Source organism: Antedon mediterranea, chromosome 3, assembly GCF_964355755.1.
Source record: "Antedon mediterranea chromosome 3, ecAntMedi1.1, whole genome shotgun sequence".
Lineage (NCBI taxonomy): Eukaryota > Metazoa > Echinodermata > Crinoidea > Comatulida > Antedonidae > Antedon > Antedon mediterranea.
The window spans coordinates 37747624-37762406 of record NC_092672.1 but is presented as its reverse complement, the minus strand read 5'-3'; the positions used below and the strand labels follow the sequence as shown (position 1 = coordinate 37762406).

The window sequence follows — 14783 nt, the reverse complement described above, 5'->3', positions numbered from 1 at the left end:
ATTTACTTTTCACTTACTTATGGTATCGTGACTGTGTTTTTTGTCGTAGCCCAGATGGAACAGAAACACTGCGTGAGTAAGCAGAGGACACACTGGATTTCTTGCTTGAATCTTTACTAACACTTCGGGCTAAAAATATATACATGAACATCAAAATATTAGTGTATTATTTGATATTATAAGTACATAAATCCTAAAATTATTTTGAATGTTTTTGTTTTTGAATGCAATACAGAACTCTGCCTTACCGAGCACTTGTTGGCCATTGCTATCAGATACACTTCTTAATATTCCTTCTGGAGGGCATTTTCTGGTTGCTATAGTAACAAGTAACAGTAATTCGGCTCTTTCTATAATTCCAGCAACAAGTGCTTTCACTCTGCTTAGTTTGGGTCTAATGTCACTAATTTTCACTTCCTTTTCAAGTTTCTCTCTGCAACATATTGAATACAGAAAGTTAATGAGGAGATTATTTATATATATTGAAATTCAATTCGACCTGAGACCACATTTGTTTATTCATTTCATTCAATCTTTTATTTGGAATCTCTGGTCCATAGAAAGTAAAATTACATATAAAGTAATTAAAAATAAACAAGATTGTAATCCACATCCACTATTCCACTTCACTCATGTTCAACAGGACAAACATATACATAAGACATAGGACATACTGCAGTTAACCTGAAATAATATACAGAATAGGCAAAAACACTAGTACATTAATATGTATTAGCTATTGCATACCTTAGCACTTTGACTGACTTTTCTTGGTTTATAATATCCAATGGTACATCAATAATGTAACATAGCATCTCAAGTTCATATAACTTAGTCTGAAAAGAAAAGATAGTAGACACTTTTAATAACACTGAACTTTATGTATTGGACTGTATAGTCATGAGAAAAAAATACGAAATTAGACAGATATGTTGATTAAAGACCCCCTGGAAAAATAATTCTTAACAAAAATTTTTGTTGAATATGCCATTTTAATGTAACATAATAGTTATCCACTTTGACCAAACATAGGATCGAAAAAAAATGTATTTACCTGAAAAAAACTGTAATTTAAAGCAAAACAATGGTCAAATTGGCTGCCAGCCAGTGGACTTTTGGTTGAATTTAACCATTTATTTTGTCATTTTATAAGTGTAAACATAATTTTTTTCTTTTTTTTTCTATGGAAGTGACTTTATTAAAACTATAAAATAACATATTCAAAGTCTGATTTAATTAATCTTCATTTTTCATGTTTTTGGGGGACAATACATCTTTAACAATTCAATTTAGAAATCAGATAATTTTGTTTGTAAGGATGTCTGATCTAATTCTATCATTTGATATGATTATCTCTGATCCAGTCATTTGTCTTTTACTTTACCTACATTAACATAATTGCAAATACAATTGCAGAAAGTAGGTAACAAACCTCCTGGTGATGATAATCAGCAAAGAATGGAGTGTAGTTCTCAGTTGCGGATTCTAAATTCTTCATTTCTTCAACATCATTTCTCCATTTTTGTTCCAACTCACACATGGCCTACAAACATAAATACACTCATATTGTCAAGATATTTCAAACTAATAGTTATACACAAGCATAACTCCTAATATGGTTAGTATATTCTCTTATAGTATGATGATATGCCTATATATGGTCAAAAGCATGTCTTTTCATAAGCTGGTGCAATGTTCAATTTAATACTAACCTGCAGTTGACGTTCTAGTGCATAAATTCTCTTGTAGATTTCTTGAACGGTATTTATTAGTTTCATTCTTTCCCCATCTTCCTCCGAGTGTGAATGAACTTGGTGCTGTAAGTTGAGGTGTTTGATAACAGCTGATAGGATTACCTCTTGTAGCACTTCAGGTTGGATAACTTCTCTGCAACATCAAATTAATATAGAGAAGCATGTAAATAGACTGGAGAAAAGGAGAGGACCACTCAGTGGCGTAACGCAAAGGCCTGAGATCCCTGGTTTAGGAAACCTAAGTGGCCCTCCAAGTTCCAATGCTGGAGACCTTGGGAGTTTTTAGCATTTTAGGCATATTTTAATGCCTGTTTTTTTCTCTGGGCACATCTCAGGGATTCCCGAAAGCTCCAGTGAGTGCTCATAGCTGTTACGGCACTGGACATGGAACGAAGACATCCAAACAAAGGTTGGAGGTCCACAAATTTAGAAAAGTTGAAGGTCTTACTTAGCACTTGGTCTTAAAGTTGGTTCTGTTTTTCCTGACAACTTCTTAAGTCTCTGCAGAACATCTTTAGACAATTGAATGCGTGCCACAGGGGCTGGAATCTTGAAAGCTTTAGCACCAGTAGATGATGTCTGCCATACACATCTAACAAATTAATATATAACAATCATAATACCTTTTTTTAAAATAAAAATATTAGTTTGTGTTGATAAACTTTAACTTATGTAAAATACAGAATACAAACTCTGGTATGAAATAGAGCATGTGTACCTACCTGCGTAATATTTTAGAATTCAAAATATGTTGGCATTGTTTCTCATGTTTTGTCTCCTTTGGCCCATCATACAATACATGTAGGTGTGTGCAGGTCAGCACTGCTAGGCCAAGAGCAATATCAACAATAAATGGAAGATGATTGGATGGTAGCTCTGAACTTTCGTGCGCCCTCACCATACAGCTAAATCCCCACAATGCCTTATCGGGAGTATTGTGCTCACGACCACTACGCATCTCAAATGTGAAAGTCACTGTGCTGCCCTCAACCTACAAACAATTAGAGAGGGAATTTAGGACCGGCTAAATTCGTTTTTTTGCAATAGAATTAAAGTTAAAAAGTGTATGTTTACCTTGACAAGATCTTTAGGCCAACCAGAACCAAGCACACTTCTACTTCCATATCCGTATGTGTTCCCACCATACTCGGCCACTTTTCTTGAACTAGATGTTGGTCCAGCATAGATAACAACCTATAATACAAATCAAAATTGATTAAATAATAAATAAACTATATAAACTAGATCTTTGATGATTAAACAAATCATTGAGCACTTAGCACCTACATCCTTGTTATTAGTTTTACTATTATTCTGTTTAAAAAAAAAAAAAATCATCAGCTTATACGCATGCGTATTTATTTTTCCATCTTACGTATTTTTCCCTCTCTACGTATGCATATAAACTGTCACTTTCGATTCACGCGAACAAATCCGCCTGGTGGAAAATCGGTTTAACGTTATTAGCTACTGAAGTTGAAAAACGGCAACCTCATACTTTGGTATCACGTACCTTATCATAGTCATACTGCGACGCACACCTGGGCTCAAATCTAAGGTACAAACACCGTGCACCTGGTATGTGGATGGTTTCTCTAAACTTATAGTTGTCCCGCACAGGATGAATTGTCTCAACAACTTTGCCAGATGACCAAGGAGCAGGAATCTTGAAACCACCCAGGAATCCACTTTTACTCTCAGATGTACTACAATTAAACAAACAAACAAATACAGTGTAATTGTTGTGCACACAGGACAAAGAAAGGGCATTAATTTAAGTTCAGCACTTAGGCCCTGGATCTGCCACTGGTGTGCACTTACAGCAGGATATTCTTTACTGTCCTCCTTCTAGGTATGCAATAGCTAATAGTAATCAGAGTCAAATTATAGAGCACCTTAGTAAACCCAATTACTGTATCATCAATTATATCATGTATATACCTGGATGTGTAGAGTTTCCCTGAACAATCATCAGAATTTCCAATGTACTTCTTCAAGCAGAGTGCAACCTATTAGAGAAAGTAAAACACAGTTCTAAAATTGTAAATCAAAATGACACAAGGTAACTTTACAATAAATAAGATGAAACCATGTATTGTGACATTTGAGCCAGGCAGAGACATTTGAGACATTGTTTAGAATCAGCATAGAATTGGTTCCTAATGTAAAGCTCTGTCTGCACTATCCAACTTTATGTGACAAACAAATGTGATGTGCTCATATATAGACATCATGTCATGTCATATCACTACCATATTTAAGCATATCACTCCCATATTTGGGGCACATCACACTTTTTTTGTCAAACTAGTTTGATAGTGTAGACAGAGCTTAACTATATAACATCTCACCTTACTGCTCAACAGAACAAGCTGTACTAGTTGAGGCATCAGTTGTTTTACAACGCTAAGACAACACAACTTGGGATGCGTTAGAGAGGTGGTTATTAGCGGCAATAGGTGCCCTAATACAGTTCCCTTCAACACTCTTTCCAGTCCTTCTATTCTGCTAGTTGATGTCTTGCCTTCTTCATTTACCAGGTTACCAACAACGTCTAGGAGGACTTCTAAAACCTGAAACAAGGGAAGAGAATTTCAGGTGCTAAATTAACCAGTTTGAATTAATGTTACATACATACATACATTGTTTGAAGGTTTGTAATTGCTATTGTTTTTAGCTTTCACACCAGTACCACCCTATTTCGCTTATATTCCCAGTTTCCTGGACTTTCTGCATTCTCACTACTGAGGACGATCAAAGCATATTGATCGAAACATCGAGATACTCAACAGTTCTTTTCAGAGTGAAGTGTTGATATTTCTTTGAATTATCTGTTACCTTTTCACTGCCTTTCAAAATGCTGGAAGCTAGGCCTAGAAACGATGACTCTGGTTCTAGTGAAGAATTGCCATTCTCTTGGTCTTCAACAGCTGCCTCTGATTCTGTTGAGCTTAGGATCAAATTTCTTGTCTGGTATGTCAGTATTCCCATGATATACTGAAGACATGGTGATGCATGCTGCAATTAAAAAGAGAAAAATCACTTTGCTATAATTTTTTTAAATTTATTTATTATGGTAAAAAATATAAAGCAGCTAATTGATTGCTTTACATTAAAAGACAATTATAAATATATAAAAGACAATTATAAATACATATGAGTAAATAAAACATAACATAAATTGTAAACATCACATAAATTGTAAATATAAAATGGTAACGTATGCACCATAGATATTTAATAATATGATCAAACAAAAATAAAAAAAAAAGTTATATTGGCTTCAAGAATCAAGAATAAGTATAACACTGGGTTTGAACTTGCTAAAGATGCTTTAAATATAATTATTAATATAAAATACAACGATCTGGGCTGGGAAATTGAGGTTGATGTTGAAAACTGAAAATTTCAGACGGCCTTGTATTTTCATTAAAAAGAAATATTTATCAAACATCAATGTAAAGATTAATAAACTTACTGGTGTGCCAGCAAGAAATACTTGAAACTCGTCATCAGGTAATGTTAGACAATTCTTGAGCAGAATACAGGATTCTTTCACTGTTATCCTCAAAATATAATTAACTAATTCATCACTTAGCCTACGATTGAAAAGAAGAATCATATGTTAGGCTCTGACTACACTATCAAATGTCATAGCACTACCATATTTGGCCACATCACTACCATATTTGGCCACATCACACTTTTTTTTATTGAACTAGTTTGATAGTGTAGACAGAGCTTTAGGATAAATTGAACATAGTGTTTTTCATTGAAATGGTAACAACAAACTAAATTATTGTATACAGTTTTTTTTTTCCCCTATATTTTTACAAATTGTTCTCAACGTACTTAACATTAGTTCAGAATAGGAGTAAGAATAAATATAGCTTCCTGGTGCAATACTGTAAAACAAGCAACTTTTGTACACATTAAACTCGTGTGAAATTCGTGAATATGTCATGCCGAGAATAATTTTTAGAACATACAATAGGCCTATGTAGCTTACACATTAGCGTCTTTATAACACAAAGGTCGCGCATACACGATATTGTTACAGAATTTACTGGTACATTATTTTTCAATTTAGCGAAAGTTTTATGTCGCGAAAATGGCCGATGTAACCAATTCGTTAAAGTTTCATGTCGCGAAAGTTTCTGGTTGTACAGTACTTTGTAGTAGTTAAAATAAGTATCATTAAGTTCAATTCTTAAGAAGATGCTAAATTTGTGTTCTCAATCCAAAACTAAACAATATCTTACTTGACAGGCTGTTCCTTATCATTCCATTCTTGTCTTAATTGTTGAGATAAATTCACCAGTAGTACATCACTTAATTTACTCAATGCCGGGGTGGTGTCACTACAACTTAACAGCTGGTGAATCAATGACGTTTGCTCTTGTTGTGTTGGGTAGAGAACAGTCAGCCCAGCACTGTAATTTAATAAGAAACACAAGTTATATCCATTATAGTGGCTATGCTGGCATTATTGAACATTCTCACTCATTCTCTTAACTTATTGCACTAATTTAGGTTCTACTGTAAATAGTAAGTTAGCCAGAGACTAACCTAAGAACAAGACAGGCCTCTCTCTGTGCTCCTTCTGTAATACGATCATCATTAGCCGTCAAGATGTACCAGAGAGCTTCTCGATTGTTCTTCAGTAGCTGTATCTCAACCTCTGTCTTTCTTTTGAACATAGAGGATTTAATCACTACCTGTGATACCATCAACATACACTGTGCCGTCTGCATGTTACCGGTATCAAGGGCAATTTTCAAGATCTGGTAGACTCGAATTAGGAATGGCATGTCCACAACTTGTTGTCCAAGAAGGATGCGTCCAAGAGAGGTCATCAAGAGGTCACTGTGAGCTTTATGGCAGCATGTACTTCCAATGTGAAGAAGAAGTTGGCTAATCACGTCAGATATTGGCAACGAATCTTCTGGAAGAATGTTATACAGTAAGTAAGTAAAGCTTTTCTCTTAAGCTCTTTCTACACTATCAAAAAAAGTGTATTGTGTCCAAATACAGTAGTAATATGCCAAAATACAGTAGTAATATGCCAAAATATGGTAGTGATATGACATCATGTCCATATATGGGCACATCACATTTTTTTTGTCACATAAAGTTTGATAGTGTAGGCAAGGCTTTAGGAAACCGCTATTCACTTATAGCAAAATTATCACATATTCTAACACTCTACAGACTTTGTGTGGTACTCCATAATAAATGAACTGTATTTCAAGCTTAAGCATAATATTACTGGGAATTAAGCAAATGCTTTGATATAAATTAAGACACTCAAACGTGTATTGTTACATGATGTTATGTACTGTTCATCATTCTATCTGCAGTGTAACTTTGTTTTCATTATTTTGTGTGTAATGCTTGTAACAAACAAAGTAAGCAACAAAAACAGATAATAAAGAGGTCAATAACCTGTAGGCGGTTGCAGCTGAGGAAGTGGTTCTACTCCAAGTTGCCGATGAACATGATGAGGAGCTCTAAGTCCAGGATTGTACCACTGATCAATCCAATCATTTGAACATGTCCATATCATGTCATTCACCACATCATAACAAACACCTAATGACACAATTTATTCAAACCATAAACACTTTTTCATTTTTAATTTCACTTTATTGATAGCGGGTGACCCTGAACAGCGTATGCTGACAATCAAGGAGCCCTCATGCTGAGCTATGATACGTGTCTGTGTGTCTGAACACCAGATATTAAGTAATGAATTAAGAATACATCAGTATTTAAACTAAATGTTTAGAGATATTAAAATGTTTGCATTATTACAGTACATGATGATGGATAAACTATAATTATAAAATAAGTCTTGTTTGAGGCTTAGACAGTTCCACCCAGGTCAGGATTGAACATTGGACTTTAGAATTGGACAGCTCCACTATTTAATAAGCACAAATCAACAATTAATGTGATATCTTACCTATAGACTGGACACTTGATCCTCTTGCCATAGCACAGGCTGGAGCATCAGTACAATCAACCCTTACATTGAAGTTACCATTTGATACACTAAATATATGGTTTGTACACAATGCTAGACAAAACAAGACTGATTTACTACTTTTAAAAGTTATAAAAACGGATCTTAATTTCCAAAAAATGTGTATTAATGTTGTTATTTTTATTATGTCCTCTTCAGTCAAAGACTGTTACCTCAAATGGCCCAGTTATGATGTGTGACAGTGGCCCTGTGTGTACTAGTACACCAGGGTAACCCCTACTCATTTTGTACTAGGTGCACATGTGTTAGATGTGTACACTATGATTTTATATTCCTTATCCAAGAAGAGTTGTTGCTGACCCTTGCTGATGTTATGGCAACGTATTACGGTTCTACTGTCTTACTGTTCTGTTGTACGTTACTATTGTATACTACAACAATTAAGTTAATTTACCTCTACTGCTGCTCAGAGTTGATCCAGGGCCAAACCTAGAACTTGCGCTACTGCCGCCAACTGGAGAAGTTATAATCACCACGTTAGTGCCACAGACGTACACTGGAGACTTTCTTAGCACCTTTAACGCTAAACCACAACTGGTGTTTGCTGTAAGAGAAGTTCATAGAAGTTATAAGCTTGTTATAAATCCTGCGGTTTGGAAGATCAATAAACAAAACAAATAAAAGGTTTTTTAGTAAACCTTAATTACGTGAATATCAAGCTTACATAAATCATCTTTAGCAGCATTCTGCACAGGACTACCAGCAACCAATGCCATGGTAGTAGAACGATAGTTACGTAGTCTTGCCATTAGAGTGTTTGTGTCTGTCTTCGTTCCTTCATCTTTGCGTTGCAGTATTACTGGCTGTTGTACATGTATTGCTTGATATTTCTCTTCTGATTTCTGTAAATATTAACATTATTATGGGTACCTTTCATTTTGGGATGGTAGACAAACCTTAAACCACCCAAATACATTCCCTATACATTGAATGGATTTGGACAATGGACAGATTAATCTTTGTATAGATTATTGCTCTTTTTTTTATAAACTAATAACAAAGATGGTGACATCTGTGATAATGAAACAATGTTTTATTGATGATTTGGAGTGGAGTTGGCTACCAATCCAAGGGTCCTGGGTTCAAGTCCTGTCATGTCAGGATTTTTTCTAATAAAATGTTTGTAATAAGACTTTGTTTATGTAGAGCATGTTGCATATATGTTTGTCTTGTGAACAGGATTGCCACCTTTGAGAAGGATAGTGAATGAATTCGCTTGTGGTTATCCTTGGCAATTTTCCTAAATATACAAACCAAACAAAAAATTGATATACAGTTACTAAATACCTGTATTTTGAACACTTCCAAGTAAACATTTTGACCTTTGCCATTCTTGTCTACGACACTAGCTGGACACCATATCCAATAGAAGTACAGACCATCACTACAAAGGGATACAGTCAGAGCAATCTCACAAGTCTGTTCAAATGTTACCACTTCTTTCATCTTAAGAAGAAAAATTACAAATCAATTCTGAATTTTTGCCATTAATGTAAACTCAATAAAAAATATATTTTTCATCCTATAAATGTAGACCTAAAAATTATCAATTTTTTTGTATAAAGGTAGTGCAACACATTTTTATGCATTTTGTTCATCATTTCTTAAAAATTTGACAATATTTTTTTTAATTTTAAATGGAAATAAAGTAAATTTTAAACAATATAAGTTTAAACTTTATTTCATATGCTATTACCTGGATAGATGAATATTTATGACTGTATTAACGACATTATGGATTTCGTTGTTTAACTAATTAAAATGGTTAATGGTGTTAAATTTGTATAGGGCATAATACAAATGGTCTCAATGCACTGTGGACTCACACATTTCAACTACGTGCTTCTCCCCTACGGGTCACGTCATGTCAGTGCAGCCACGTTAAGGCGCTCTCTCATCTGTCCACAACACAGTGGCTGAGTGTGAACTAGTATACCAGGGTAATCCCCCACTCATCTTGAAATATGTATTAGGTTCTTTAAAGTGCATATGAGCTAGATGTGTTCACAGTTTATAGTCCTTATCCGAGAAGACCTGTTCTACCACCAGAACCTTGGAGCAAGTGAGCATTGAACCCTTGCCGATTTTATGGCTGGATTACGGTTCCACTGTCTTAACCGCTCGGCCACTCACTACTAACAAAATGATATTTGGACTAATATAATTGGAGGCAAGAGAGTTACTTTGACCTTTACCTTTAATGTATTCATATCTACCATTGTAAACAGTATTCCACTCTTTCCATCAAATGAGGTAGGCCTATGAACAAGATAACCATCGCCATAAGCCACCCATCCTGAGTCTACTTCCAGGTTCGTAGTGTACACATATCCCCTTAGAGTACCATGGAGGCCGGTACCGATCTTGGCAATACCGCGTCCGCATGATCCGGTCACGTATAAGAAATTACCATCACTTCCAACACTTCTACCAAACTCATTCTCTGTAAAATAAAAGTATTTAAAGTAAACGGTAAAAATATAATCTGCATGAAGGTTGAGTCTGTGAATGATAGATTATACATTCATTCATTAGTGGAAAATTACTTCCATTTATTGCCATTTGCATTTTAACTTATACATAGAAATTATGTTTGATATACAAAAACAGATAAATAAAAAAATAACAAAAACAATAAAAAAAGTGTCACATCACTCTCGTACGGAATACTGACAAGTATTCAGTACCCGAATGGCAGCTGGATATCCTTGTTGTTATCCTTTCATGGTATTTCCATTCATTATAATCCTGAGACAATTAACATCATGCCTCATACCTTTATCTTTATCCTGGTCACTGCCTCTTTCTGTAATACTCAACATATCTTCAAATCCCCAACACAAAATATGCTTTGTACCCAACAGAGAAGACGGACATCCTGGTCCTCCTGCCAGCTGTAGTAACTTGTAAAGAATCTTTGCAACCGGTAACGATTTGATTTCATTGGACAGCTTTTGTAGAAGGTGTACCGTGTGAATCAGGGTTTTTATAGATCCTCTATTGAAAATAGCAAATGAAACATTGATTAAATATTTGTAATGCTACAAACAAAAATGTGTTTTTTTCCATTTATTTCATACGCATCCAACAGCGAGTAACTTGCTAATTACATGGATAAACTATTTTATAAATGAATGTAACTTTTTTTTAAAATAATTTTATGAATGTTTTTAATCTATTGTTCAAAATACTTGACCATATGTAAAACAGGTGCAATATCTATTTTATTATTATTAATTTTATTTTTTATCCTCTAAAAATTAAAAAAATTAAAATCATGCTTATAAAGTCTCATTTTAGGCTTTAGGAGTAGAGGTGAAGGAGTCGTGAGTTACAACACTGGCACTACACTGTAGGTTAGGATTGAACCCTGGGCCCTGGGATTGGAAGACAAGCACGTTAACCAGCTACAGCTCCACTACTTATAAAATATACCATGAAAATTATATTTACGGCAATAAATTTAAAATTAAACACACCTTGCACAAGCTAGAGCTGTAAGTGCTGCAGCGGCACTTTCTTTTTGTTCAATATCTGTAATCGTACGCAATGATTCAACTTCAGAATGTTCTCCGAGCCAAGTGCACAAGAGATTCTCCAAGCCATTAAGACAATCTGTCGGTTCTTTCGTTAGACTCAACGGAGGGCAGTCTTGCAGACAATTGAGGAGTAGTTTTGTTGTTGTTCCGATCAAAGCTGGATCGACGACACTCTGAGATTTCAGGAGAGGAAAGACGAGTAGAAGACTAACCCTGCTGGAAAAGCTGACAGTATCACCTTGTTGCCACAACCCTTGCTTTCTAAGCAGATTAAATGTTTCCTCTTGGCTCGCTGCTTCTTTTTCAACTGCTTTCTCCGACGTAGCAGCGAGTTGTCGTTGCGCATTCCACAATCCTTTTAATGCATTGCGCCTGTAATCAAGCAGTCTAGAGTATGCGAATACATTGTTATTAGTACCACAAACAGCTAGAAGCCTTTCGGTAAGCTCTTTTGGATCTTTGGAATCAAATGACACAACATCATTCTCGTTCGCTTCGGTGCCTTGGCTATCAGAATTATCAGTAGCCTGCTGCGGAAGCTCGACCAGGTCAAGAATTCGTAGTAAACCATTGTGCAAAAATAGTGTTTCTTCACTTATAGATAGCCACTGTGTGTTATCATTAACGCTACTAGATGTAGCCATTATTCTAATATAGTTTAATCTGCAAAAAAATCAGATCAGAGGGGTTAATATTACCCTAAATCCTACATATTTATGTTCTGATTTGACTTCATAAATCTTGATTGTTTTGATCTTCCAGCCAGGATGACCTCTTTTGTGTAACAACAGAAATGCGTCAGCAAATAATGTAACGCGTTTTAATAGATGTTAATTAACATCAAACGCCCTCTACTTTTTTCAATTTGTCACATTTTTGCTAAAATATAATTATATAGAGCAATATATAAAGGATATAATACAATTATGCATTTTAAAAAACACTGATTTAAAATCAACTATATTCAGTAGGTTTTTGTCAGAATTGTGTACGTGAAAGGTCTTATAGGTTAATTTTTCTTTTCCTAAGCAAGTCCCATATGGTCTAGTGGTTAGGATTCGGCGCTCTCACCGCCGCGGCCCGGGTTCGATTCCCGGTGTGGGAACTTATTTTTCTATCTTTTTTTATTTAATAATATTTTTTGAGCATTATTAATAATCTCTAATAATAAAAGTAAAAATAATGATTTATTGGAAACTTCACTTTTTTTTCAGGTTTTTAAAAGGCAAAAAAACAGGCAATCCAAACAATAAATAAATGTTATACATTTTTTTAAATAATGCCAACAACAAAGTTGTGTCACAAGGCACAAAAAAATTAATATTTAAAAACAGCAGCAGCATTGATCTAATTTAGAACACATCGTTTCTAATTCCATAAATATTTATCCAATTAATTATAGTCAGTTAAAGATTTAGTAATTTTATCAAATAAATAATTATTAAATGAGAATCAAGATAATTATACAAAATTTATTAACAAAATGTTATGTAATTTGGCCGTATAAATTGGTTATACAGTAATGGTTAGAAAAACTATAGAAGGCCTATCTAATTACTACAATGCATGTATTTATTGGTAAAAATATAGTTGCCGTATTATTCCCACCTAGGGCCTAAGTAGTTTCATTATATATTAGTTATCTTCTTCTTCTTTCTTTTATTGTATCAAACAATAAATACAAAAGGTAACCAAGATATAGCCGGAGCTAATCAAGCTTGGTACCTTTTAAATCTTAACTAACTTAAGCTACGAAATTAACAAATAAATAACAGAACTTAAAGAATAAATAAAACAATTTGATAACGTCAAAAACAAAAACAAAATTTTGAATAATAAATAAATAACATAACATAACATAACATAACATAATGTATGTGTTTCTAAATTTAATAATAGATTACCTCACAGATTATTTTGAAACTACCGATCATGCATATAATACAAGAATTAATCATTATTTTAATTTAGCCATTTCCCATTGTCGTATTAATTGTGGACGATTTAGAATCTCTTTTTCTGGTGCTGTTATTTGGAATAATTTACCTTTAGAAAATTACGAACAATTACATCTAGATTTGCTTTCTCTAAACAACTTAAAGAATTACTTTTATTTAAGTATATAAAAGAATAATCTATAATTTACAATGTTTTATATATTGTTAATCCATCAGATATTATCTATTGAACTGATATGGTTTTGTTTATTAGAGTACAGTACATACAGTATAAAGTTTGTTTATATCTAATATTTTAAGTAAATGAAATAAAGGCAATGAATGTGTTCCAAAGTTAGAAAAAGTCATACACCTGACACACATTTTTTATGTAACTAGAAGTTTTAAATAAGAATGTGCTACCCCATATCAATCATATTTTCTAATTGAACATTCTTGTTCATAAGGCCTTTAAAGATGACTGGTTTAACATTGAACACGGTTTATCTATCGATAAACAAGGTCTTAAGGACCTACTTACAATTGCGACCAAAAATCAACTTTTCCAATATGATGGTGATCTATACGAGCAGGTTGATGGCGTAGCCATGGGTTCACCGCTTGGACCACTGATGGCAAATGTTTTCATGTGTTACATTGAAGATACCTTACAAGCAACAGGGAAAATGCCGCAGTTCTATCTTCGTTACGTTGATGACACAATCGTATTCATGCCAAACCAGGTTTCAACACAGAATTTTTTGAACACTTTGAACAATTCAAACGATGCCGTTGATTTTACAATGGAAATTTCTAGAGATAACTCAATACATTTTTTAGGTATGACTATCTCAAAAAACGATGTATCTCTTGAAACCAAAGTATATAAGAAATCCACCAATAAAGGCTTATTATTACATTATGATAGCCATGTGGATATCAAACATAAACGTAATCTAATTCACACAATGCTTAATAGGGCCTACAAATTGTCATCTACGCATGACATTTTCCTATCAGAGGTTGATAATGTAAACAAAGATTTTTCAAAAGTTGAATTATCCTTTAGATCTTATTAGTAATATTGTTAAGGCTTTCAACCAATCCATTAATACTTGTGTGACTCCTAGTCTAATAAAGATATGCTAACTGATGAATCTCCCCAGCCTATTAGGATTTTACTACCGCACAAGGATCAAACTTGTTGGAACACGGTTACTAAACAACTTAAACAACTTAGTGCGAAGATTGAAAATGATATTTTACCAGTATTTACTAGTCGTAAGATACCTTAAAACCTAAAGAAATGAAACCCAGAATCATTAATTCACAATGCGGTGTGTACAAATTTCAATGCGGTTTGTGTTACACTTGCCGACACCTTTACAACCACATTAATGAACATAACAAAAGTATTAAAAACATGGCATAACTGGTGATATCTCAGAATACTTTAGAGTCTTATCTAAATGTAACAATAAGTTTGATTGCCTAATTAAGGAGATGT

The 14783-nt window shown here is 34.0% G+C and overlaps 1 protein-coding gene and 1 non-coding gene across 3 annotated transcripts in view; one reads left to right on the top strand and one right to left on the bottom strand.

Annotated features, from left to right (window-relative positions):
- LOC140045501 (probable E3 ubiquitin-protein ligase HECTD4) overlaps positions 1 to 12231 on the bottom strand; it is a 36471-nt gene extending 24240 nt beyond the window's left edge. The window contains exons 1-23 of one of the 2 annotated variants that reach the window (XM_072090434.1): positions 11280 to 12231; positions 10577 to 10797; positions 9996 to 10243; positions 9088 to 9246; positions 8465 to 8642; positions 8195 to 8344; positions 7720 to 7833; positions 7200 to 7346; positions 6324 to 6699; positions 6017 to 6187; positions 5233 to 5353; positions 4593 to 4772; positions 4106 to 4327; positions 3696 to 3763; positions 3268 to 3460; positions 2829 to 2948; positions 2477 to 2745; positions 2203 to 2346; positions 1713 to 1887; positions 1433 to 1543; positions 748 to 836; positions 249 to 433; positions 18 to 129 (exon numbers count right to left, since the gene is read on the bottom strand). In XM_072090434.1, coding sequence (XP_071946535.1) covers positions 18 to 129; positions 249 to 433; positions 748 to 836; positions 1433 to 1543; positions 1713 to 1887; positions 2203 to 2346; positions 2477 to 2745; positions 2829 to 2948; positions 3268 to 3460; positions 3696 to 3763; positions 4106 to 4327; positions 4593 to 4772; positions 5233 to 5353; positions 6017 to 6187; positions 6324 to 6699; positions 7200 to 7346; positions 7720 to 7833; positions 8195 to 8344; positions 8465 to 8642; positions 9088 to 9246; positions 9996 to 10243; positions 10577 to 10797; positions 11280 to 11983 — 4457 coding nt within the window. In that variant the 5' untranslated portion in view covers positions 11984 to 12231. The remainder of the gene's footprint in view (positions 1 to 17; positions 130 to 248; positions 434 to 747; positions 837 to 1432; positions 1544 to 1712; positions 1888 to 2202; positions 2347 to 2476; positions 2746 to 2828; positions 2949 to 3267; positions 3461 to 3695; positions 3764 to 4105; positions 4328 to 4592; positions 4773 to 5232; positions 5354 to 6016; positions 6188 to 6323; positions 6700 to 7199; positions 7347 to 7719; positions 7834 to 8194; positions 8345 to 8464; positions 8643 to 9087; positions 9247 to 9995; positions 10244 to 10576; positions 10798 to 11279) is intronic. The other variant, XM_072090435.1, reaches the window with a different exon arrangement.
- A 141-nt stretch (positions 12232 to 12372) lies between these two features.
- Trnae-cuc (transfer RNA glutamic acid (anticodon CUC)) lies at positions 12373 to 12444 on the top strand. Its single transcript has one exon. It is a non-coding gene; the product is annotated as a tRNA-Glu (tRNA).
- The last annotated feature ends 2339 nt before the right edge of the window (positions 12445 to 14783 follow it).